The following is a 26,696-nucleotide window of genomic DNA, read 5'->3' on the forward strand; positions in this document are numbered from 1 at the left end:
TCGGGGTTTTAAAGTGAAGAATTACCTCCGATTCACGTGGTCATTTGGATCATTCTTTTTTTTTTTTTTTTAACGTTCATTCATTTTTGAGAGACGGAGCGCGAGCCAGGGAGGGGCAGAGAGGGAGACACAGAATCCGAAACAGGCTCCGGGCTCTGAGCTGTCAGCACAGGGCCCGAACCCACGAACCTCGAGATCGTGACCTGAGCCGAAGTTGGACGCTTAACCGGCTGTGCCGCCCAAGCACCCCTGGATCATTCTAATTGGAGTTCTGGGCCCTTTTAAGAAAAATTAAACATATTCTCAAGTCCTTTCTGCCCTTCCCACAGATTCCTTTTAGAATAATCCCTCTTTCACTAAATTATTAGAGTTTGGGTATTTATTTTTTTCTTTGGATTAGTTTAAAAATTGGGAGCTGAGGCAACACGAGAAACATAAAATTTTTGGACAGTTAGTGTAAATCCGCTCTTTACTATTTGTTGCGCTTTTCTACATCAAGGTCCCGGTATAAACCGAGGATAACCTTCCTGTCCTTCTCAACCTCTTTTTGTTTTTTGTTTGTTTGTTTACTTTATTCAACAAGAATTTTAGCCATTATGGAGTAAGTCTGCCTGAGGTACTAATTATTACATAATTTAATTTTTTACTGCCTAGGGTTGCTTTTAAAAAATCCTACGAGTGGATTCTTGAGGACCATGTTAACTTTGTAGTAGGATTGCTTTCCTTTCTTACTCTGGGCGCCCTGTCCAAGGCAAAGACGTGTCCTCAGTGGAGGATGTGGTGAGTGGGTCTGCCCGTCTGTAAGGAAGTGTGGGTTATTGTAGTTGCACTGAGGTGTTCCTCCTGACCACCTTGATCCTATACAAGTGTCCTCAGGTTGCTTAGTCCAGAGTTCGGTGCTTGATTAAACCACAAATTCACTACAGAAGAGCTGTTAGGAGGAAAAGTAAACTTTTCACTTTATATCATGGTTGTTAGGGTTATTTTGAAATTAAATATCGTAGTAAGACTCAGCAGCCTGCAAGAACAGTTGGCTCTGTGCCCTCTGGGTGCTTCTGTTATAAAAGCAAACCGGGGGTAGGTTTCCTGTTTGCCATTAGGGACTAATTGAGAAATTGTGCAAGAGGTGATTGAGAACATCGAAGTCCTGAGCCCACTTTGCTGACTTACCTGTGACCTTGGGTTTAGTCCCTTGGTTTACTCGCTCAGTTTTCTCCCCTCTATCCCCCTAGGAAAACAAAAAGCCTAGGGTGGCCAACTCTCTTTTCTGTTGGCACGTCATCAAGTTAATAAGCACTTGTCAGAGTGCGAGGAGAGCTGGGCGGAAAGCCCTGCATATGGGCAGGGTGCTTTGTTTGTTTGATGTGTCACTCTCCAGGATGGGAGTGAAGCCAAGATGACGGGTGGGATAACGGCTGCTTTTATTCTGGAAGACCTTCAGCATATTTGTATTAAAGAGAAATATTGCTGGAGGTGTGTCTTAAGTAGTCTTAATAGCTACCTGTTAATTGGTATAGGTAAGTTCAGTTTCATTTCCCCCTTCAGACCCCCAACGCTGACTTGATCTTTAAGCTTTTGCCTGCTGCCGGAAAGAGTTCCTGCCATTTCTTAACGAGGCCGTTACCTTTTGATGCTGATAGCAGGCATCTGCTTCAAGCGTGTGTTGGAATTCAGTATCTAGATTTTTTGCCTTCCCTGGCCAAGTGGAGGTTTTCTGTTTTTACACTTAAAGTAATTGATGCCCCAGGGCAGTTAGAGTGAACAAGTAAACGTGCAGAATCTTGTGTAGGTTTTTTTTTTTTTTTGCTTCTTTTTCAAAAGTATCCACTTTCTTTGCCCACTTACTTGTTCAAAGTTGGAATACATTTGTTGATTCTTAATTCCAGTGCATTCTCCCCCATACACGTAAGGGTTTATTGTGTGTGTGTGTGTGTGTGTGTGTGTATGTGTATACTGTATACATATATATGTGTATATGTACATATATGTGTATGTATACATATATATGTATACTACATATAGTATACACATACTATATGTATACTATATATATTATATATACTACATACTATATATGTAGTATGTATACTACATATATATGTAGTATACATAGTATATATATACTATATATATAATATATATGTAGTATGCATAGTATATATATACTATGTATACTACTATATATATACCATATACTATATTTTATACTATATAGTGTATACATATAGTATATTATATATACTATTATATAGTATATAGTTATATATACTATTATATAGTATATAGTATATAGTACATATACTATTATATAGTATAATAGTATATATAGCATATCTATATATACTATACTATATATATATAGTGTATATACTATGTAGTGTATATAGTATATACTATATATAGTATATACTATATATTGTATATAGTAGTATATATATAGTATATACTATATGTAGTATATAGTATAGAGTACTATACTGTATAGTATATAGTATAGAGTAGTATATATATAGTATATACTATATACTATATATAGTATATAGTATATATACTGTATATAGTATGATATATATATATATATGGCATTCCTTTTGTCCCTGACACATCTTAAAAAAAAAATCTGGGGCGCCTGGGTGGCTCAGTCGGTTAAGTGTCCGACTTTGGCTCAGGTCATGATCTCACGGTCCATGAGTTCGAGCCCCCCGTCGGGCTCTGTGCTGACAGCTCAGAGCCTGGAGCCTGCTTCAGATTCTGTGTCTCCCTCTCTCTCTGACCCTCCCCCATTCATGTTCTGTCTCTCTCTGTCTCAAAAACAAACATTAAAAAAAAATTAAAAAATAAAAAAAAATTTAAAAAAAAGAATAGAATACATCCTTTTGGCCATGCCAGGATGAATAAAATCAGAATTCTGTCCCAGTGTTGACACTTGAATCTTCCCTGTAGTTTCTGAAGCTTGCTTTGGAGGTGACTATATTTTGATCCCATATCAGGTTGAATCTTGAACACCTTGGCTTATGTTCCACTTTGAGAAAAACACTGCCCAAACTGGACTCATCTTACATCGTCCCTGTATATACTCCATCCATCAGTGTTATCATATACCTATTACTGTAGGAACTTGAAGATATTAGGAAACTTGTCAAAAATCATGAGTTTTCAAAGCGGCAGGTAGGAGGAAGCTGCTTTGAAAAGCAGAAATAGCATAGGAACAGTCCCCCAGGTGACCCTACCCTCTGTGCTATGCAGACCTATTTCATTCATTTGCCTGTCCTCCACACAGACTTGGATTTGTCTGGCTAGTCAGGTATCTTTTAAAGAGCCAGGAATCTCTGGGTAAGTTAAACTTCATCGGCCACTCATATTCCCTCGTGGAATAACTTTTATCAGATTTCTTCCCCTTCAGACTACAGCTGAGATCAGCTGCTTGAGGTACTTTTGGCAGGGAGAAGCATTTGCCTTCGAAACATTAAAAGGTGGATCTCTGGTGAGGTGCGCAAGTTTAGAATTTGTGAGTTCTGAGGGCACGGGTCACATGGGGAAGAGAGGACTAGGACGTGAGGAGGGACATGAGGAAGGTGGCATAAGACAAGCCCCTTCTTGGGCTGTATAAAGATTTTACCCGCAGCCGGCTGTGCTCCTCCCCCATCCCAGGGACTCATGATGTTAGCAAGGATCCAGTGCCTGCCACGACCAGGGCACTGCACGAGACGGAGGCTGACGATGCCAGTATTGCAATTCAGGTGTCAGGTATACTGTGGGTTAAATCGGCTTTTGCAGGGTAGCCTGAGATCCTGATTCTGACTATAGTCAGAAGACCATATATAACCCTTCTGACTAATGTTATAGTCAGAAGGGTGTTGTGTGCTGTTCAAACTACTTTATAAATGGACTTGGGAGACCCAAATAAGTTATAAATTGGGACTCTTTTATTCCTCAGTTACAGTATTTCCAACACTCAATACTTAGTTCTGGGTAGGCTGCACATCTTGGCCTCGAGTTTTACATCTTGCTTGGATTGTAAATCTAAGAGTTCATAAGAGCATTGGGATTTGGTTAATGATATGAAGTAAGGGCCTCTCAAAGCCTGAAGATCTAAAATAAATAGAGGAAAAAGAAGTTAGGGAGAGAGAATTAACTTCTTTGAATGTCTGTTTTATGCTGAACGCTGCCGGGTGCCTTACGATCGCACTTAACGAGGCAGTGACAGCTGCTCAATACGGAAAAAATGCACGTGGTCCTCTAAATGAGCACGTTTGCTACTTGGTCATCACAGGCGGCTGTCGAGCAGGCATGAGTCTAGACCTTGAAATGGACAGAAAGTGTTTTTGACAGGAAGACTGTTTAAAACAGCAGGGGCGCCTGGGTGGCTCAGTCGGTTGAGCGTCCGACTTCAGCTCAGGTCATGATCTTGCGGTTTGTGGGTTCGAGCCCTGCGTCGGGCTCTGTGCTGACAGCTCGGAGCCTGCTTCGGATTCTGTGTCTCCCCCTCTCTCTGCCCCTCCTCTGCTTGCATTCTTCTCTCTCTCTCTCTCAAAAATAAATAAAATATTTTTTAAAAATTAAAAAATAAAATAAAATAAAATAAAATAAAATAAAACCATAGGGGCACCCGGCTGGCTCAGTCGATGGAACGTGCGACTCTTGATCTTGGAGTCGTGAGTTCGAGCCCCACGTTGGGGGTGGAGAGTACATTAAAACAGTAAAATCTTTGCAAGGGTAATAATTCTCGTTAATAGAGGAGCGTTACGGATTCACTAGTATAAATTCCTGTAGCAGAAGAACACTTTGCTAACAGGAAGTAATTTATGTTGATTGTGGGGTAAGTGATGTTTAACCACAGAGAAAGAGAAACGACAGCTGTGTCGGAATCAAGTGAAAATTGGGCCAGTCCGCTCGGAGGGGACCCTGAGATCCAGAGGAACGCTAATTGGGACAGATCCGTGTTGATGGTATAGGAACATACGGAATTACAGTGAACCTAGACAATATGGCAAACAAGAAAATGGCTACAGTTCAAAGCAAAGCTCAAGATTTCTTTGATCATTGAGATGTAGCTGTGAGCTTCACGAATACTAAGCAGACCTTTTAACGATGGAGTGGGCCCCAGGGATACAAAATATCTCACAGATTTCTTTTCCGGTGGTGACTTCTGAATTTTTACACCAGAAGGTGCATTTTGGCGCAGCTCCCGTTCACAGGTTTCATTTTGAAACAATTGACAGCAAAGCACTTGCTGTCAGACAGGCATCAGGCTCCTGCTAGAGGAAGCCGTGTCGAGAAGAAGTCAGACGTGGGGTCTGATCGCGTGTTACTGTCTTGCGCGTCCGTGGCTTGCAACAACCCGGAGGTGCGGCCCTTTTTCCTGCAGGGCCGTCGTGGAGCCGGGTTGCTGTTTCACATCTTCGTTAGACTCTCAGGAGGCAGCACTGCATTTCGGTCTGTGATCGGGCTTTCCGCGGATAAATGGAACTATGCCTTTTCCTTGCTGGCATGATCTTGTCGCGGGGGGGCGGGGGGGGGTGACAAAATCAGTTTCTACACACGTTTTTGTCTCCCCACGGTCCTTGAGGAGGGAACGAGGGAGCCGTCAGAGATAGGGCAGAACCAGAGCACCCCGTCCTGTGGGAAAACACCCATCCACGAGAGCACTTTGTGCTTTTACGTTTAATCTGTCGGCTCTAAGAAGGAGCGCCAAGGCGTTCTGAAGGATCGTCTCTCTGAGCCAGATGTTTTATGTGTCATGGTGAGAGGCTCATGTTACAAAGGAAAGAGGATTAAAATAGAATGCAGAGCCCCCCTAGGGGACTGGAGCCCTGAGCAGCTTTACCGAGAGGGGCCTGTGCTTGGACGCAGCCCTGGTTATCTTTCCCTTTTGTCTTCTTGTCTCGGCAGAAATGTGTGGAGTTCCTGGGGAGGGATTATCGGGGCTGGCAGAGTTCATTCTGTCAGAGGGGTGTAACCATCCCGGTAACTTGAACTTAAGGCTTTCTGTAGGTGCTTGTGGGATACAGGTTTATGGGTTTAATAACCGTTTGTTGTTTTGTCTAAGCGTAATATTTGGAATTCATTGTGAGAGTAATTTTTAATTTGTTTGGACTGAGCATATTGCATGCATTTACAGGGATTCCGTTCTAGTGAAGCATCAATTAAATGCTCTGTTAAAGAAAGGTGTTGCCATGTTTGGTTGCGCTAAGCAGGGACAGGTTTGGTTTGTTTCACCGCTTTAAATTTCCAGTGCGAATGGGAGGGAGGAGGGAGAGAAGGGAGTCAAATACCTTACTTGCAATTGCAATCAAACGCAGGCAGGTGATTTAAAACAAAAGCGTATACTCCCTGGCCTAGAGAGGAGTCAGGAAGCATTGCTACTTTTAAAACGAAGGATAAGAGGCTTTTAGTGTTCAGGCGGATGCTGGGCTGACTGCACTGAACGGGCTTATCCCTGTGTCCTGTCCTTCGAGCTCTGGGGAAACGGACAAGAAATAAAGAGCCACGTAAGGCGGCCACGCAGGCTTCGGGGGCGTCATGCGTTTGACTCCACGGGTTTCCTTTTGTGCAGGTTGACAGTACATATTTATCAAAGTGAAAAATAAACTTTTTTTGGTGCCAGAAAGATAGTCAGTCATATTCCTCTATAGGGAATGAAGAGTCTTAAGGGTTTTCATTTGATCAGGTTTGGAAATGGCCAGAAGTTTTTCCTGGTTGGAAATTGTGGAGAATGCCTTTAATTAGCTGATACGGCTTAAAGTCTTAGCAACTGGAAGGTTTGCTTCGAAGAAACTCTCCTGGGTCTGACTGTGAGGAAGGCTGCTCTTTGAAGCTGTTGTGTCTTTTTGCCGGATTCTGGCCTCACAGTATTTCACGTGGCATACTCTTGTCGCCTAAGCAAGGGGTTCGTCCAGATGGAACGTAAAATGCGCCGAATCCTGGTGGAAATTCAGAATCCGCAGGGAACAATAGCACACATTTATTGTAGCACATGCCTGAGGGTAAGAGCCAAGTGCATGATGTTTTTGCTTGGACAAGGGAGACACTTGGCAGCTGAAGAAAGCTTTAGTTCAGTAGTGAAACCCGTATCTTGTGAAACAGGTTTGGAGCGTCATGTCTATTTAGACACCATTTGTGCTGCCACTTGAATTTGTTTTTCATTCTCTCTCTCTCTCTCTCTTTTCTTTTTTTTTTTTTTTTTGGTCCAATTTCGCCCCTTCTACCCCCCTACCGCTGTCAAGAAACACTGAGCTCCTCTACAGAACTTCTCTTCTTTGACAGCTTGTCACCTCAACCCTCCTTTTCTACATCCTTCCTGGAAATTCCATCTAAAGTGGTTTTATAAATCTGTCATTTCCACCAGTTTCGCTACTTGTAACTAAATCAGAGAGCTTTGACTCTGGCCTGACGTTTGTAGTAGTAACCGAATTTACCTGGAACCGATTCCAGGGCAGCAGGGGGCCCCGGACTTCGGGTTTCTTTCATACGGCAGATCTCTACGCGAGACTCCAGACCCTTTAGTAAATCTCAGTGAGCTGTCTACATTCGTTACTCACTTGGGGACTTTTTCTTTAGCTTCTTTTAAAATGGAAGATATAATTGGGATTTTGATTGGAAGTCTGCTTGCCTGCCGAGTCTGCCCTCATGACCCATATGCTTACCTGTCCTATTCTGAACCTGGAGATGCCGGAATGCGGTCTGTGTTTGCCTGTGTCACACCTGCGTCCAGTTCTGCACATTTCACAACGAACGTCCTACTTGTTTGGGACAACAGGTGCCAAAACGCTGTACCTGCCAAGTGTCCTTAAGTTCACCAGGTCCTGCTTAAAGGATATAACAGAGGGAGGTTAATACGTGGGTGCCTCTGGAACGTCTCTATGTGCCTCTCTTCCCATCTCCTTCTCTGTTTTCTCTGCCTCTGTTTCTCCGTCTCTGTCTCTTCCTTTTCTCCTTGTCTTTGTGACTTTCTCCCTGGCTCTCTCTGCTGTCTGCAGAAACAGAAGCTGCCATATGGGTGGTGTGGGAAGGCAGCACTGGGGCCACCGAAAGGGTGATGACTGCTGGGGCCTCGTTTTTTCTTCAGGGAAACACCCCACGTAGAGGCGAGAAGGTGTCAGGTTCGTGCCTCGTTCTTCCCAGATCCCTCTCCTCCCCGCCCTCAGCCCTCCAATTTTGTCTTATCTCTTGATGGTCGTTTGGTAGTCTGAGAAACAACACAAACACTAATTGCACACTTGGAAGCTTTTAGTTCCATGTAGTAGGATTTCTTAATCACCTCATATCATCAGAGCAGTGGGGAGGTAGGACTCTCCGAGGCCGATCCGATGAGTCAGTAGCGGAACTGGATTCTACCTCTGAGTGTATGACTCAGCCTTTGATACCTGCTTGGGCTTCATTAATCAGGCGGGCACACGGAGTAAGTCGAGGAGCTACAAGGCAGAAGTAAGACAGTCAGGGCTTGTTTGGGTTTGTTGGTTTGGTTTTGGTTGGGCAAAAGGAATACTGATCTGGATTCAGTGTCTGCTGTGCAGGGCTCGGTAAATGTTCGCGTCGACGCAGACTTTAGCCACGAATTGGATCTTGATTTCTTAGTTTACACCGTTTCCCACTCCCATTGGCTTCAGTTGACAGTTAGAACTTCCTACCAACCTACTGGGAAAATGGTGATTTTCTTCTCATGAATTAGTGTTGTTGGATTTAGGGTGAGAATAAACTTTGTTTTTATGGGGCACCTGGGTGTCTCAGTCGTGTGAGCATTCAACTTCGGCTCAGGTCACGATCCCACGGTTCGTGGGTTTGAGCCCCACATCGGGCTCTGGGCTGACAGCTCGGAGCCTGGAGCCTGCTTCTGATTCTGTGTCTCCCCACTCACACCTTGTCTCTCTGTGTCTCTAAAAAAAATGAATAAAAACGTTAAAAAGGAAAAAGAGTTTTTTTTAAAAAAAACTTTTTTTTTTTTTTAAGTTTTTATTTAAGTGATCTCTACACCCAGCATGGGGCTCAAACTCGCAACCCCAAGATGACGAGTCACACACATGCTCTTCTGACTTGAGCCAGCCAAGAGCGCCGGGAATACACTTCGCTTTTGACTTCACGTTGTAATTTCATATGTCAGTAGCGATTTCTGACTAAGAAGAGTTGCTTTTAGGTATGTTTTAGAGTGGCTACCTTGACTGATGTGGAAGAGAGTGAAACTAAAATTTGTCCTGAGTTTTCTCCTTTCAATTGAGTAGATCAGTTATGGTCTAGGAATAAAATTACAAACGTTATATCCATACTTGACTAAGTTGAATTTTAATACTAGACTGGGTTAAAGTGCTAAAAAACTCCCAGAGGCAACTGGAACTGTATCCAGGGTGGCTGTGGCTGTCTCTGAGGGGACCACGTCACCAACTAAATGTCGTGACTTAATATGAAGTCAGTAGGAAGTTGGCACGGAGACTTCCCTTTGATTTAAAATACAGGGACCTTTAATTTCACGCCTCGTGATCCAAAAACAACCTGCGCTCACGGCCGCTTGGGGGTCACTTTTTCCCTGTTTTTCTTCTTCCCTGGACAGTTTTCCCATTAGATTCTTGTTCCGCTTTCCGTGCATCGTTGTGCCAGTGTGCTTTCAAGAGCGCGGAGTTCGGTCCCGGCCTAGTCTCTGCCCTCTCTCTCCTGTGTGTCTTTTATTATCTGCCTTCAGAGCCTGAGCCTCGGCCGCAACGGAACGCTGTCTCTCTGGAGTGAAATGGCATTGAGTAGCCAGACTCTGAAGCGTGTGACGCTCACGCTAAAGGTAGATGTTTTTAGGGCATATGACAGATCCGTAAGTACATTTTTGAAATGGAAAACATTTTTCAGTTATCAGTTTTTGGGTGCGTCTTCCATAGGTAAATCAACCGACTTTTCTTTTTTCTTTTCTTCCTTCTGTCGGGTCTTTTCTTACGATTACCAGACCGTTGACACGCACTCGAACTGTGCATCGTAACTGACGGTATAAAATATTGACATAGGTAGTCAGGTTATCCATATGCTGATACTTTTCCAAAAGTCTGCTGTGTGTAATCTTGTTTGCAAGAGCAAAGCACCATTCTGACTTGAAGGATTTTTTCCGTAATGTGTTCTTTCTTTCTTTTGAGAGGGAAAGAGTCCGTGCACGCGTGCACAAGTGGGAGAGGGGAAGAGAGAGAGAGAAAGAGAGAGAAGGAATCCCGAGGAGGCTTTGCGCTGTCAGAGGACTCTGTTTTCAGGGCTCTATCTCATGAACCGCGAGATGATGACCTGAGCCGAAATCAAGAGTCAGACGCTTAACCAACTGAGTCACCCAAGTGCCCCAGGATTTTTTTTAACTTCAGTTATTATCGACCAGTTTATTTCCTTCTAGGAAGTCTGTGCAAGGTAATTAATCTCTTGCTACGGTGTGGAAGAACTGGCTTCTGAAGTCATGTTGCAGGGGGTCGTCTTTGTTAACTATACATTCATTCATTCAGCAAATTCTTATACTTTTCTGTGCAAGAACTGTGAGGAAATAAAGAAATGATGGAAGCATAAAGCCTGTCCTCAAAAGAGATTACACTGTCTATGTAATGACACAGGTCATAAGTGAGGTTAGAAAAACTCTGACGATTTCTGGGGCAAAAGAGTACTTTCGGCTAAGGGGAGTGCTCTTGATGTGACTCTTTGAGAGCTTGCACCTGCAGAATATTTTTGCAGTCTATTTGATTGGGCTTTTTTTCTTTTTCCTTATTGTCTTTTCCCCCCGCACGGATTAGCTGTTGCGAATTTCAGTGGAAAAGAGGCAGCTAGAATGGTTTAGCCTACAGAGGTGCTTTGACATACTGAGGCCCAGACATTGTGTAGTGTAGAAAACGGCATTTGGGACTTGTCTTCTGTGACACTTGAATCGAAGAAAATGTAGACCGTACCACACCCATCAGTACGGCATGCAGCTGCGGGTGAAGGGTCCCAGATTTGTTTATCAAAAGCAAAATTGTTAGATACCTGCACTTTCCATAATGGAAAGCTGGTCACTGTAGATAACGTTATCAAGCACAAAAGTGGATAGATGCGATAGAAAATCCCCTCATGGCTCGTTATGCGGCTTCATCTTGACCCTAGAACTTTTCTCTCTCTCTCTCTCTCTCTCTCTCTCTCTCTCTCTCTCTGTCTCTGTCTCTCTCTCTCTCTCTCTCTCTCTCTCTGTCTCTCTCTCTTTTTCCGGCTCTCTCTATATAGATATAGATGTAGATATATGTCAGTGAGCCTCGAAAGATCGTAATCTTTCCCGAATTAATTGAGGGTATGTATATAGTCGATTTAATTATCCACTCAACAAATATTTATTTTACGTCCAGAATGTGTAAAAACCTGCCGTCCGCCAAGATGACCTAGGTGTTCAGGTCATCTTGGAGGAGAGTTATGAGCATAAATAACCTGTGAACTTGGGCAACATGTTTCTAATCTCTAAGCCTCAATTTCCTTATCTGTGAAATGGGGTCAGAATAGTACCAATTTCCTGTGTTATTCTGAGGACCAGAGTCTGGTACGTTGTAAGAAGGCAATAAATACAGCTCAAATATCATAGCAGCACGTGGTTCGATTTGGCTGGAGTTGAAGAGGCTGGGGTCATTTATTTAGTGAACGTGTGGTTCTTATCGGCCAAGTACTGCCAGGATGTTCTGGGAACGTAAAGATGAGTCAGATCTGGTCCAGCTCTCAGAAAACTCAAAATTTAGTGGAGATTGCCACCCATGAGTCCATCGGCAGAAGAAAACAGAAAGCACTAGAGCTTCCCTCAGAATGGGGGGTGGGGGGGCCAGAGGAGACCATTGGGGACACTACCACCCACGAAAGGATAGTAGGAACTGGCCAGGCGTTCAGAGCCGGGGATGGGCCGATGGCCTTGGGAGGTAGGAGTGCAGAACCGAGACCACTGGACCTTGCCTGAGGTCTGCAGCGGGTGGGGGTGGGGGGTGAGGGGCGTGGGGGCCAGATCCCGAAGGCCCTGACATGCCCCAGCAAGGCCCGGGACTATACCCTGTAGATGAGTGTGTCTCAAAACCTTGGGGTCTGTTGGCCAAGTATACTGGCCAATGCTCAGTTTCTTTGAGATTTCTAATACTGTAAGCTTTTTTCAAATCATAAAAGATCATGTAAGATTTTTTAAAATCGTAAGTGTGTTGAAAATCACAGAGCATATACCTGCTGCCAGGAAGTGTCCGTGCCAGTGTTGGTGCTCGGGTGTCAGGTTTGGTCCAGATAAAGACCAGATGAGCTTTCGGGGTGCCCTGTGATCAAGCATTTTGCAGCTGTTTGGACAGAGTAGTATTTCTCAAACGAAGATCTGGATATTTGTTTAGGGGTTAGGGAACTTTTTTTTCTCTTTTAAAAAGGATACGTGCAGGGGCTCCTGGGCGGCTCAGTCAGTCGAGTGTCTGACTTCGGCTCGGGTCACGATCTCACGGTTCATGAGTTCAAGCCCCACGTCGGGCTCTCTACTATCAGCACAGAACCTGCTTCAGCTCCTCTGTCTGTCTCTCTCTCTCTCTTTGCCCTTCCCCCACTTACGCTCTGTCAAAAAGAAGTCAAACATTTGGGGGAAAAAAGGATACATCTATTGTTGACATTGGAGAAATAGTGCAGTAGGCAGTAGAAAACATGACTGGAAAGGTCCATCCGCATCACCTGTAGCATCTTGAATGCTGAGGAATTTAGTTGCTATTATGTAGACAGTGGTGAGCTATCGAAAAGTTTTTAGTAAGAATAAATGAGTAAGATTCGTAGTGATAACTGTGCTTGGCGATCGCCTGATGTCACCGAAGCAGTCTCTTGTTTCATTTTGTCACCTGACTGGTAGCCATTTTATTGTCCAGAGGGCTCTCTACTTGGGGTTGGGAGAAAGAAGGGTTAGTTTGTGTAAATTGAGATTAGCTCTTTTTTATTATTTTGTTTTTGAGGGGCAGTACTGTGTGTATTTTAAGTTCTGTGAGGATTTGACAGTTGCTAAATTACGATTTAGAGATCCTGTGTAGCTATTTGCAGACCCGTGGTTTTTCTGTCATTACCAGCCTTTAATGCAGTACCGATGTGTAAGAGGCATTGGGAGAAATACAAAAAATGTACTAAACACTGGAAAACATTTACAAGTTTATTTATTTTTGAGAGAAAGAGAGAGATAGAGAGGGAGGAAGAGGGAGAGGGGCGGGGAGCAGGGGGGCGGGCAGAGAGAGAGAGAGACAGAGAATCCATCCCAGGCAGGCCCCGTGCTGCCAATGCAGAGCCAAACACGGGGCTCAAACTCACGAACTATGAGGTTATGATCTGAGCCGAAACCAAGAGTCCCTGCTCAACCGACTGAGCCCCGCAGGCACCCCAAACACCGGAAAACATTTGAAAACCGTGTAACAACCTCTGCCATCAAGGGCCTTAGAGCCCTTACATTTACAGTGTGGCAGAGTCCCCGAAGTGTTACATAGAGAGGTGGCACGTTCAGCACCCCTGTTTGTTCCTCTCTCTGGCCCAGGTGACAAGGGTATAGAGATGTGGCTCTTTGCCCCAAACCGAAGCTCCGAGTCTGGTCTCGGGGGAGAGGAGGCGAGCTTCTTAAGTACAACTTGCTAAGTAGTGAAACGGCTGTCATTCTATTTGGGTCATTAGGGAATGCTTCTCGGAGCAGCTCTGTCAATTGACCTTGGTCTTTATCCATGGGCGATGTCAGTAGAGAATGAGGTATGAGCTGGGGTGGGAGTTGGGAGCTAGATTTTGGACGGCCTTGATTATTTGGATCCCTTCCGTCAGAGGGAAGTGAACCACTGACGGTGATGATGATTTATCTAGCCTCTTTCACTTTCTGGGCCATCGAGGTGATGTTACATGGACGAGTTCCCGTGAGCCCTCATGTAATGAGCCTAACACTGTGTTACATTGTTTTAGTTTAAAAATCAGATCTCTTAGGGGTGCCTGGGTGGCTCAGTCGGTTAAGTGTCCGACTTCGGCCCGGGTTGTGATCTCACGGTTCGTGGGTTCGAGCTCCGCATCAGGCTCTGCTGACAGCTCGGAGCCTGGAGCCTGCTCCAGATTCTGTGTCTCCCTTTCTCTCTGTGCGCCCCCCCCCCCCAACTCGTGCTCTGTCTCTCTCTCTCCAAAACAAATATTAAAAAAATTTGTTTTAAAAAGTAATAAAAATCAGACCTCTTAAAAAGAAAACTTTATCCCAGCTGTTATGAGGGTGGTTCATGTCTTAGCAAATCTAAAGGTTTACTTTTTTGTTCCACTCATTGAATAAACTAAATTATGAAATTAAAAGAAAATCATTTTCACCATTCTAGCAGCAATGTTATAAAAATATGCAAAATTCTACCCAGACCTCATTTAAAAAATTATTTTTTAATGTTTATTTATTTTTGAGAGAGAGACAGAGTATGAGTGGGGGAGGGGCAGAGACAGAGAGGGGGAGACACAGAATCCAAAGCAGGCTCCAGGCTCCGAGCTGTCAGCACAGAGTCCGACGTGGGGCTCGAACCCACGAACTGAGATCATGGCTTGAGCCAAAGTCGGACGCTCAACTATCTGAGCCACCCAGGTACCCCTACCCAAATCTCTTAGTGGGGAAAAAAATTAAGACTATATTATTTGGATGTCAGGTTCTTGTACACGAATAATAATAGAGAATGAGTATTAGAGTTGTGGTAAATTTTTTAAAACGAACAGCCTTTTTGTTCATGAAAAATATCCTAATATAGTGTACTTAAGTCGGCCAGTTTCATTATTTGGCTTCTGATTGAATACTTACAATTTTTGTAACTTTGGACTGATAAATTTCAAGTGCTTTGTTAACACTTTCTGTGAAATTATATTTCTATAGTTTCTCCCCACACATTCACTTGTGAAAGCTCACAGATCTGGGTGCTCTCTTCAGACTGGACGGTCAGCATGTTTTACCAGCATTGTGCCTTGGTTTATTGTGTTAATGAAGCCCCCAAAGTGAGTTGGGGTTTTTTAAAATATGTTCTCTGTTGCCCTCACTTCACTGGCTGGGAAATGAACCTCTGAGGGCAGCCTGTGTTTTGAGCTTACTATGTCCTAGTGTCTTTGTCCCCCTCCCTTCTTCCCTTTTGAGAAGTAACAGCGGGGACAGCGGCCCCCAGCTCTGGGAACAATAGTGCGCGGCTGCCATAAGCTTCCTGGAAGAAGCATCATAAATTAGTTCAAGATCTGATTTCTTGTTGGTTCTGCACTTGCAAGCATTTGGAATAAAAAAATCAGTACAAGTTAAGCCTTTGATGATATCAATCTTTATTTTGTTGTTTTCCTCACATTTTCAGCTGAGGTTTGAAAACAAAATTTAATCTTCTGAAAAGTTTTAAGTGCGTGAATTCTCAGCCAAGAATGAGGAACTACATTAGACAAACGGGCTGGACATTTGAAAAGGAATCTTGCAGAGCATCTTCGACTTGTTTAGCAGTTTATTTTGTGGTTGTTTTTTTTTTTTTTTTTTTCTCTCTCCTAGCGATTTTGGTTGGGAGCATTGTATGCTCGTCTTCGAAGATTTATGTTTCATTTGTTTGAATAAAATCAGACTTTTCCTCAAAATCAGTGACAAGGAAGTGTGAACAGAGAAGAGGTTATCACATGCGTGTATTCCATGGAGGAGGTGAACCTGTAATAATCCTCTTTCTTTGAACCTCTTTCCCACCCTCTGGAGAAGATATTGGCAGCTTTTCTGTGATCACGTCTTAGGAAGTACTTTTCTCTGCACAGTGACAATGGCCTGAACATTCGTTTTATCCAGATTTGGGTGACTTGGCCTGTTGTCCTGCTTATTCGGGGTGTCGCCCGTTAGGTAGAACCCATCCCGGTGTTAGCGCTGCAAGGAGCAGACTGTAGCCACCTTGTTGCCCCCCCTCCCCCTGGACCTGGACGCGAGCTCTGCCTTTCGTTTCTACACTTGGCCTCCGACCTGCTTTGGGTGCTGCTGATCAAAGATTTGTCACCTTCCTAAATAAGATTCCCTAGAAACAACTTCTCCCTTAAGATTACCCTAGTCCCTTCTGTGGGTGTGGGTTGTACTGATAAAATGTGTGGTTCATGGGAAGAGTGAGACGTCAGCGGGAGCTCCTTCTTAGGAAGTCACTTGTATAGAAAGTGGAAATACTGAATTACAAAAAGGGAACTAATCCTTCCTCGCTCCTAACTACGCTGTGATGTAAGGGTAAATTACTGTTCGAGCACCTTAGAGAATGGTTTCTTTAGATCAGGGCTCAGCAAACCGCAGCTCTCTGCAAACCCTGGCCAGCCAGCTGCTGTTTATGTAAATAAAGTTTTATTGAAAACAGCACCACGACATCCACCTGTGGCTGCTGTGCCTTGTTACTGAGGGGTTGCCGGGTTGCATCCACGAAGGCCGAAACACCGTTGGGCCCTTTCACACACAAAATCCAGCCGCCTCCTGGTTTACACCGACAGGCGACAGCTGTCTTACGTGGCTGCGTTGTATGCCGCCTTAGCCCCATTTATTCACTGCTCCCTCTGCATCGTCCTTCTTTGGTTAAAAACATACATGCTACTGAGCATGTGCTGCTCACCAGGCACCAGAAACAGGGCTGGCCCAGCATTGTCTCTGTCTCCAGGGCTTGGCAGCTCGGTGGGGGTGACCCCACCGGTCACCCGAACACACGGTTCACCCGCACACATCAGCCCCTGCGAAAATCGCACGTCGCGTGAGGAATAAACAGAAGTATTGTTTGAAATATTTTTTTAACTGTATTTCTTTATTTTGAGAGAGAGAGCGAGGGCGTGAGTCAGGGAGGGGCACACGGAGGAGGTGGGTCTCGGGAGAGAGAGAATCCCAAGCGGGCTCCACGCTGTCAGCGCCCAGCCAGACGTGGGGCTCGAACGCACCAACCATGAGATCATGACCTGAGCCGAAATCAAGAGTCAGACACTTAACCGACTGAGCCACCCAGGCACCCCAAATTTGATAGAGTTTTAATAGGTTTTTGTCTGGTCACTATTTCATGAACTGTGGGTTTCTGAGGGTTTGTATGACCTTACTGAATAGTAAGTTTGAGCAGATGCTTTAATCTTTATCCTTCCATTGGTTGAATGAATATTAGTATTCGATAGGGTTATACCTCTGTAAAAAAAAAAAAAAAATTCAATCAAAAAGAAAGCTTGATGGGTTACTATAAATACACGTAGGAATATCTGAACTCTTTAAAGAAAGGAAACCATGTGTTGGGGCTTGTTTTAATCACCTCAGAGTTTTGGAGTCAGAGGAGGCCTTTGGTGGATCAAAGCGTTAAGTATACAGAAGATTAATCACTTGACGGCCGTGGCTTTTATCCTGACTGATTGCTGGAATTACTTGGGGAGCACCTGAAGAAGGCCTTGTGTCTGGAACCCTCCCCAGGCCAATGACAGCACAACCCCTAGATGTGGCTTTACTGTCTCCAGGAAGGGCTGACGTCCTCCGGGTGATTCTGATCGAGTCAGGGACCTGAAGCATCCAAGTTCCCAGGCAGGGCTGATGTTCCTGGCGCCATGCTTTATGAACCTCCGCTTTATAAGATTCTTAATTCCGTACGAGTAGTTCATATAATTACTCGAAGTGGCAACTTTACACGGTACTTTTAAAATTACATGATGGGTAAAAAAAAAAAAAATGATAAATGTATTACACAAGATTACTGTCCCTAATAAATACATAGTAGAGAAAAAAGCATTCACAATCTTTTAACGTAAGTACAATCCTAGGACTCAAGAGAACTGATCTAGACACGGGGCACCTGGGTGGCTCAGTCGGGTAAGCGTCCGACTCCCATTTCCGCTCGGGTCCTGACCTCACCGTTCAGGAGTTGGAGCCCTCCCTCCAGCTCTGTGCTGACCGCGCCGTGCCTGCTTGGGATTCTCCTCTCTCCCTCCCTCTCTGCCCCTCCCCTGCTCTCTTTCCTTCTCTCTCTCTCTCTCTTTCAAAATAAATAAACTTTAAAAGGAAAAAAAAAGTGATCCAAACGTCATCTGATACAACCTGCATTTGACAGGTAAGGACCTCGCCCATGGTCACGGCACTAATCAGCGATGGAGCTGAAACTCCAGTGTTTTCATTTTCAGACCAAAGGCTTTCCCTTCCCGTTGACGACGTTACCTCTTGCTAGAGCACACACACAAGGCATCTTTGCACTCTTGCCGGTTTTCGATCGAGGCTTACACATAGCAGATGTGTCCCCTCCAGTGGTGGCAGCGTGGACCCAGGACTGCCCTGCCGGTTCTTGCCGTGAAGCAAGAGGCTTCAAGGAGCACCGCCCCCGTTTCTTGAAGGTCTTCGGCCCATCGTCCTTCTCGTACCTCACGTCCCTGGCCTGGAATGCTTACGCTGCCCATCTCGTTCGCTGTTTACGGCCGTGTTTACGTATTTCTCTAGACGAGGTGGTGGTTTTTAACGTTGAGCTAGGAATGCTGTGAACTTTTCTTTGTTGCATTTAGAAATACCACCAAGTTTGGAAAGAACTGATTTTAAAGATAGAAGAATGTGCCTAAGAGAGCAGTTGCCAGTAATCCTCAGTAAAAGGGTAATGTCCCTCTGAAGGCTCCATGTTCAAGCTGATCCTAGGATTCGGTTCCTGCTTAGTTTTGCTTTGAATAGAAACTTGACACTGGGAAGCAAGGGGAGGTTAGGTTTTAGGTTGGATTACCGTGAAATCCTCTTGTAAATGGAATATCGCTTTGGGTCAGAGCCTTCCTGGAATTGTTGAGGGTTAAGTGTAACTTTCCCAGGCTGCTGTTTTTGAGTCATAAATGGAGCCATGTGGCCTCGTATGACAGAGAAATTTAGATTTTCCATTTGGTTATAAAATGAAAAAATAACGGTGATTCGGTTACCTGATGGGCTCAGATGTTGACAGGGACCACTGTCTTGCTGTGTGTCTTTTTGTCTGCCTTCCTATTTTGTCTTTCCATAGCCTGTCTCCTTAAGTCAGATTTATACATCGTACGTGAAGTGTTTTTTAACAGCATACAATTGGCCATTGAACAATGACACAGATTTGAACTGCGCGGGCCCACTTACATGTCAGTTTTTTCCAATAAATATATTGGAAACATTTTTTTTTAATTTGCAACAATTTGAAAAAACTTGCAGATGAACTGCATAGCCTGGAAATAACTGAAAAAATTAAGAGAAAGGTACCGTAAGGCTCTAGCATATGAGTACATAGACAAAATATGCATTAATTGACTATGTTATTGGGAAGGCTTCTGGTCAACAGTAGGCTCTTATGTAGTTAAGTCTGGGGGGAGTCAGAAGTTGCACGTGGATTTTCAACTGTTGGTAGTGGGGGGCAGTTGGTACCCCTAACCCCTGCGTTGTCCAAGGGTCAGCAGTACAGGAAAAGAGACCAAGTCAAAGCGCTAGGTTTCCGTAATGGATTTGAAATTCCTGTGTACCGCTTTTGGCCCGTATATCTAGATTTCGGGTTTCGGTGTTTTTCAAAATGAAAGCATTTTGTTCGTTTACTGGAAATGAGTTAAATGGGAAGTAAAATGGTAGCAGGCTAGGAAAGGCAACCCTAGGCCGGGCACTGTGCTCCTACGTGAGTATCGAGGAAGCTGCCGTGTGGAGAGCAAGGGGCTTGCCTGCTGCCTCTTGGCGCTGCGTGTAAAGATGGCAGACTGTTCCAGGTAGTGAAGAAGAGCCAGGTGATTCGGGTACAAAGTTGATTTGGGAAAACGAGGTCACAAGGTGTAAAGGGGGGAGCCCCGGATATGAATTCCGGCCCCTTGCTTTCCACCCTGGGGACAGTTTAAAAAAAAAAAAAAAAATCTCTCTGAGCCCCACCTGGAAAAGAAGGATTAACTGTCGCTCGGGGTTGTGAAATGAGAGCGTGTGTATAAAGTGAGTGCCCCGTGCAGGTCTGGAAGCATTAGGTGCTCACCGCTGTGGGCTTCACGACACGGGTGGGGTGAGGGGCGGCCGTCTCTGGAGGTGTCACCGGAGCCCACGTGCCTGCAGAGGTGGAGGGAGACACAGGGAGGAGCTGTGGAGGTGGCTCGGACTGGGACAGAGGGACACAGGAGGAGGAGGGACAAGGACAGAGATGTGAGGCAGGAATGGACGTTCGAGGTGTGTTTTGGGGACGGTAAATAGCCTGGTCTGAGGGACAGAATGAGAGACGACTTTTCAGTCTGTTAATGTGGACAAGTTCTCAGTCTTTTTCGGGCGTTTTGGTCTTTTCCTTCTTGAAAATAATGTATAGACTAGAACAAGAATAAAACTCCTGTTTCGGCATTTGCAAACCTTCTAGAGAGCGGTGAGATCTTCATCGTTACTGTTACAATCTTTTTTCTCCTTACCCTTCCCACCCCCTTCTCTTTTATCTGCATTCTCAGAGCCCCCCCACCACCACTCTTCTGGCTTAAGCTTCTCCCTGTCTGGGTCTTGGTTCAGCCAGTGGCACCCTGCGCTGTTGTGCTAGATCTGTTTGTGGTGTTAGGGCTGGGGAGTTGTTGGCCCCTGGACTGGAAGGAGTCCCGCCTAAGGGTCTCGGGTCTTTGAAAGGCGCCGATTTTTAAAACTGTAATTCCAGTAGTATCCACTGTGTGGTGCTCACGCACCAGATACAGATTCTAAAACTGAATGGTTGAAAGGGAGCTCGAATGCATCGTGACCGCGTATGAGAGGTTAAAACCCGTATCACACACCAAAAGAGGGAAATGGAGCCTGTTCTTTCGGTGTACCAAGATTCACTTGAGTCTCTCCTAAGCAACAACCTCCAGTGCCGCTTTAATAGTGTGATTCACTGACCTCATAAATTCCCAAATATTAGGACATGTATAGGGAACTACAGGCCATCGGAGGTGGTGTAGACACGACACGGGCAGATTCTCAGTTGGTACCGAGCTCCAGACCAGCTGCCTAGAGAACGTGGGCTATCGGTCATATTTAAAAATGACATCAAGAAAGACATCCAGCCTCTTCCACGGTATGATGCTAAGCAAATATCCTGGAAGGGAAAATAGACAGGGGTTCAAAGCTGCTGTCTTTTTTTCCCTTAAGGTCTGCCATTCCTCTGACCAAAAGTAGTTTTAAAATAGACCCTTTATTTTAAAAAGTTTTAAGTGAGCAGCTGAGCTCTCATTTAGAACATATTTAAGTGATTTCAGTGATGTTAGTATTCTTACCAGCTCTGCTAAGGTTGACTGTTGGTGCCTATTACTTACAATGCCGTTTTTTCCCTCTGCAGGTTTTCATCTCTGTGAACTGCTTAAGCACAGATTTCTCTTCTCAGAAAGGCGTGAAGGGGTTGCCTCTTAACATTCAAATTGACACCTATAGTTATAACAACCGTAGCAACAAGCCTGTGCACCGGGCGTACTGCCAGATAAAAGTCTTCTGTGACAAGGTAAGATTGTCAGATTGGGTAGGGACCCTTAGAATGAAGCGTGTGAGTTTGACTCTTTCTCCCAGAAAATGACCAAGGTCCTCGTAATATTTAAGGCTGATGTAAACGTATTGCTGACAATACTAAGTAGCCTATTTTAAATGAGAAAGTATTGTGATAGCCATGCAAAGACACATTATATCGGGGAGGGAAAAAAATCTCATTTTAACTGAAACACTAGAAGGTCCAGTGAGTACGTTTTGTTGGGCGTGTCGGTAGAGTCAGGCGGTGCGCGTAGGAGCCATGAGCTCGGTCGTAGGCGGCGCCCAGCTTACTGGACTTGTAGACAGCGGCTGCCGCGCTGGAGTTCTTGAACTCGGTGTCTGTGGACTCCGTGCGGATAACCGGAAAGGGCTGTCCTTTAACTGGCTCACCCCCGCTCCAGGCCCTTTGGTAAGTCGCCAGCCAGCGGGCTGAAGCAGGAGAAGGTGAGATTCAGGTTCTTCTGCACGGCAGCAAGGAGGCAAAAAGAGAAAGTATAGGCCCAAACGATCTCGGCATCATTTCTTTTCTCTGGAGAGGCAACGATCACTTTTGTCAGGTGCGGAGCCGTGGGCTGGGCTGGATGAGATCCCGGGAGCCGCGGTGAGACCCGCTGGGCGTTGAAGATTGCAGACCGCGCTCTGCTCGGGACCTGTGTGTTGGCCATAGAGAAGTGAGCGCTCCATTGAACTAAGACTGAAGACGGCTGTGACTTTTCCCTCTCAGAAAATCGTGGGCCGCATCCTTTGCCATCCCCTCTTTTTAGCCTGTAAACCAACCAACCGACCCTCTCTGTTGTTAAGATTCTTAGAAGGCGGGCCCCTGGGTGGCTCGGTCAGTTGAGCGTCCGACTCTTGATTTGGCTCAGGGCATGATCCCAGGGTTGTGGGCGCCAAGAGTCGGACACTTAACCAGCTGAGCCACCCAGGCGCCCCCAGCACACATTTGTGATTTCACGGTTCTATAGGTCAGAAGTCGGACGCAGATCTCGCCGGGCACAAATCGAGCTGTTAGAAGGTTGTATCTCTTTCTGGAGTCTCTACGGGAGAATCTGTTTCCTTGCCTTTCTGTCTTCTAGAGGCACCTGCATTCCTTGGCTGGTGGTCCCTTCCCCCTTCAAAGCCGGGAGACTCACATCACATCCCTCTGACACTGCTTCCGTCGTCACATCTCCTTGTCTGGTTCTTCTGTTTTTAAGGACCCTGTGATTATACTGGGCTGACACAGACGATCTCGGACACTCACCCTTTTCTCAGCGTCAGCCGATTAGCAACCTAATGTCTCCTTTGCTGTGCAAGCTGACATATTCATAGGTTCTGAGGATTTGGCTGTTTACATCTTTGAGGAGCTGTTAGTCTGCCCACCACAGCCCTTCCGTGTATGCTCCCTTTTACAAATGACGAGTCACATCAAGTGTGGAGCTGGGATTTCTGACCCCAAGGCAAATTTCTTTCCTTCATACTGCATTCCTTTTATCAGGCAAAAGAAAACCTAAAGAGGTGTCCAAAGCCTACAAACTATAAGCCCCAATTTTTTATTATTCAACAGACTTAAAATTATTCTAGTTGTTTCCCAAGTGCTTACTCTCTTTCTGATGTATCATTCTGGGACCATATAGTTTGTGGACTTATCCTGGTCCATGGATCACCCTTAGAATATCTGTATTAGACCATGTCAGCATGAGTTAGAATGAACTGGAATTTTCCATGTCAGATGGTAAAAATACAAGCAGTTTCTCAGAGAAGGAACAGTATCGATTCATGATCTTAAACGAATTTGGGTTTGTTTTGTTTTGTTTTGTTTTGTTTTTGTTTTGTTTTTTCTTTCCAAGATTTTATTTAAATTCCAGTCAGAGGCACCTGGGTGGCTCAGTCGGTTAAGTGTCCAACTGGATCTCACCTCAGGTCTTGATCTCACAGTCATGAGTTCAAGCCCCACATTGGGCTCTGCGCTGGGTGTGAAGTCTACTTGAAAAAAAAAAAAGAAACTCAAGTTAGTTAACATCTAGTGTAGTATTGGTCTCAGGAGTAGAATTTAGTGATTCTGCTCATCACAGCAAGTGGCCTCCTTAACGCCCATCACCCATCTGGCTCATCCCCCAACCCTCTTCTCTCCGGCAACCCTCAGTTTGTTCTCTATGGTTAAGAGTCTCTTATGGTTTGCCTCTCTCTCTTTCTTTTTGGTTTACTTATTTTGAGAGAGAGAAAGTGAGCAGGGGAAGAGCAGAGAGAGGGAGAGAGAGCATCCAAAGCAGGCTCCATGCTGTCAGTGCAGAGCCCAACGTGGGGCTCTATCCCACCAGTCATGAGATCATGACCTGAGCTGAAATCAAGGGCTGGTGCTTAACCAACTGAGCCACCAAGGCACCTTGTCCCTCTCTGTTTTTCTTTTCTTTTCTTTTTCCTTCCCTTCCCCTATGTTCATCTGTTTTGTTTCCTAAATTCCACGATTTACTTTGCTTAGCATAATACCCTCTAGTTCTATCCATGTCGTTGGAAATGGCAGGATTTCATTCTTTTTGAAAAAAAAATTTTTTTTACATTTATTTATTTTTGAGAGAGTGAGACAAAGTGAGAGCGGGGGAGGGGCAGAGAGAGAGGGAGACACAGGATCAGAAGCAGGCTCCAGGCTCTGAGCTGTCAGTACTGAGCCCGACGCGGGGCTCAAACCCACAGACCGTGAGATCATGACCTGAGCCGAAGTCAGACACTCAACCGCCTGAGCCACCCAGGCGCCCCAACAGATTTCATTCTTTTTGATGGCTGAGTAATATTCCAGTGTGTGTGTGTGTGTGTGTGTGTGTGTGTGTGTGTGTGCGCGCGCGCGCGCGCACCTGCTACATTTTCCATTCATCAGTCGATGGACATTTGAACTCATTCCATAGTTTGGCTGTTGATAATGCTGTTATAAATATCGGGGTGCCTGTGCCCCTTTAAATCTGTATTTCTGTATCCTATGGGTGAATACCTACTAGTGCAATTGCTGGGTCATAGGATAGTTCTGTCTTTAACTTTCTGAGGGACCTCCACACCGTTTTCCAGAGTGGCTGCACCAGTTTGCGTTCCCACCAACAGTGTAAGAGGGTTCCCCCTCCTCCGCATCCTTGCCAACTTCTGTTGTTTCCTGAATTGTTAACTTTCGGCATTCTGATGGGTGTGAGGTGGTACCTCATTGTGGGTTTGATTTGTATATCTCTAATGATGTGTGATATCGAGCATTTTGTCATGTGTCTGTTAGCCATTTGTATGTCTTCTTTGGAAAAATATCTTCATGTCTTCTGCCCGTTTCTTAAGTGGATGATTTATTTTGGGGATGTTGAGTTTGAGAAGTTCTTTATAGATTTTGGATACTAGCCCTTTATCAGAGGTGTCATTTGCAAATATCTTCTCCCATTCCATAGGTTGCTAAATTTTTAGTTTTGTGGATTATTTCCTTTGATGTGCAGGTTTTCCTTTCTTTCTTTATTCTTTCTTCCTTCCTTTCTTTCTTTCTTTCTTTCTTTCTTTTTCTTTCTTTCTTTCTTTTTTGAGAGAGCATGAGCAGGGGAGAGGGGCAGAGGGAGAGAGAGAATCTTAAGCAGGTTCTAAGCTAAGCGTGAAGGGGCTCAATCTCACAAACTGTGAGATCATGACCTGAGCCGAAATCAAGAGTTGGATGCTTAAATGACTCAGCTGCTCAGGTGCCCCTACAAAGATATTTTGTTAATCGGTGGTTGTACAAAGATTAGAAACCGGTTCTTTTGCTGTGTACATGTGTGCCGATGTACAACTTTTCTTCAGAGTTGCAACATTGAGCGTGGTTTGGGACAACACATGATTTCATCTTCTGGAGTTGCTGCTTGCCTACTCACCGGTTCATTTAGATCACGTGGGGTAGGAGCATATTATCCAAGGTCTTGGATAGCATGGCCACTGTGTAGGCCGGTCACTATTTTCTTTTTTTCCCATTACTTGTGTGTAAGCTCCGTACCATTTTGGTAAAAGGAGATCACACAAAGCTGTAGTTAGAAACTACGCGTCTGTACCTAGCAGTGCTTTGTGTGGCCTGTCTGAATGCCCGGATACCTTCAGCCTTCCTGCATATGCTGTCTTTGTAAGGCCCCTAAAATGACCAATTTTTCCCTTTTGCTGGAGCAGAGATCTCCACGGGGATGAAAATTGTTGGTCTCCTTTCCCCTTTGCCTCCCTTATGGCACATAGCAGTGGTAGGAAGTGTCATTTAATTGCAAGGTATCTGAGGGACGTGGGAGGTGATTTACACACAGTTTTCATCCCCAGAGTCTACCTCAGAGCTCAGGGTTGCTATAAAATCCTGCATGGGAAGAAAATATGCATTGCTGTGTGTTAATTTTTGAAGTCCTTGAATCTTTCAACCACATGAAACTCCTCTATGACCTCACACCTTGATTCTTGTGTATCTTGTTGTAACTGCTGTTGCCCCTTATGGTCGTAATTGCTTCTGCTGTTTTTTCTTTTGCATGTTTTATTTATTTTCGAGAGAGCACAAACAGGGAGGGGCAGAGAGGGGGGGGACAGAGGATCCAAAGCAGGCTCCGAGCTGACAGCAGAGAGCCCAGTGTGGGGCTCAGACTCATGAACCGTGAGATCATGACCTGAGCTAGAGTCAGACCCTCAACTGACTGAGCCACCCAGGCACCCGCTTCTGCTGTTCTGCATCGTCTCGTGCTGCCTCTTCTCCGTGGAATATCCCGCCTGCCTCCCTGATTCCCGCCTTTCTAAGATTTTACTCACCTATTGTTTGGTGCCTGTGAATTCATTTTTCTCTGCTGGTTCTTAAAACTCTCACATTCTATGAATCTGGTCTACATCTGCAGTAAGAAACTGGAAATAAGACCTCTTTTCGTATCCTGCAGAGGTACTTGCGTTGTTTTTCTCTCCTAAGAAGAAGGTTTTTATAGTACTTTATTATGAATTGCTCAACTGGTTTGATGAATGGGATTTTCTGTTATTTCAGAAGCAGCAGTGATTTAGCAGCTTTTCAGACAAAACAGGAACAGGAATTGGATCTCTAACCCTTGAAAATTTGACAGCTTCTCTTTCTACAAGCTTGTGTGTATATATATATATATATTATATATATATATATATATATAATATATATATATATCCGTAGTTTATCCATACAGAGAAAAACATCATTGACATTTATTTCCTACAGATAGTTTTCTTCATCAGAATGATACTCACTGTAGCTGTAACCAGGAACAGATGTCATACATCAACTTTTTAGGTCATGGCCTGAGGTGATTGCCCAAGATCAGTCTCTTCAGTTGTTGTGTGAGAGAGC

At 44.8% G+C, this 26,696-nt stretch overlaps 1 protein-coding gene across 4 annotated transcripts in view; it reads left to right on the plus strand.

Moving 5' to 3' along the window:
• The window catches only part of GRHL1 (grainyhead like transcription factor 1), a 57,850-nt gene that overhangs the window by 14,167 nt on the left and 16,987 nt on the right, over positions 1 to 26,696 (plus strand). For all 4 annotated transcript variants that reach the window (XM_078444992.2, XM_078444990.2, XM_078444991.2 and 1 more), the window contains exon 9: positions 21,210 to 21,368. In XM_078444992.2, the coding sequence (XP_078301118.1) occupies positions 21,210 to 21,368 (159 nt within the window). The remainder of the gene's footprint in view (positions 1 to 21,209; positions 21,369 to 26,696) is intronic.

The sequence above is a fragment of the Panthera onca genome, chromosome A3 (genome assembly GCF_046562875.1).
Source record: "Panthera onca isolate mPanOnc1 chromosome A3, mPanOnc1 haplotype 2, whole genome shotgun sequence".
Lineage (NCBI taxonomy): Eukaryota > Metazoa > Chordata > Mammalia > Carnivora > Felidae > Panthera > Panthera onca.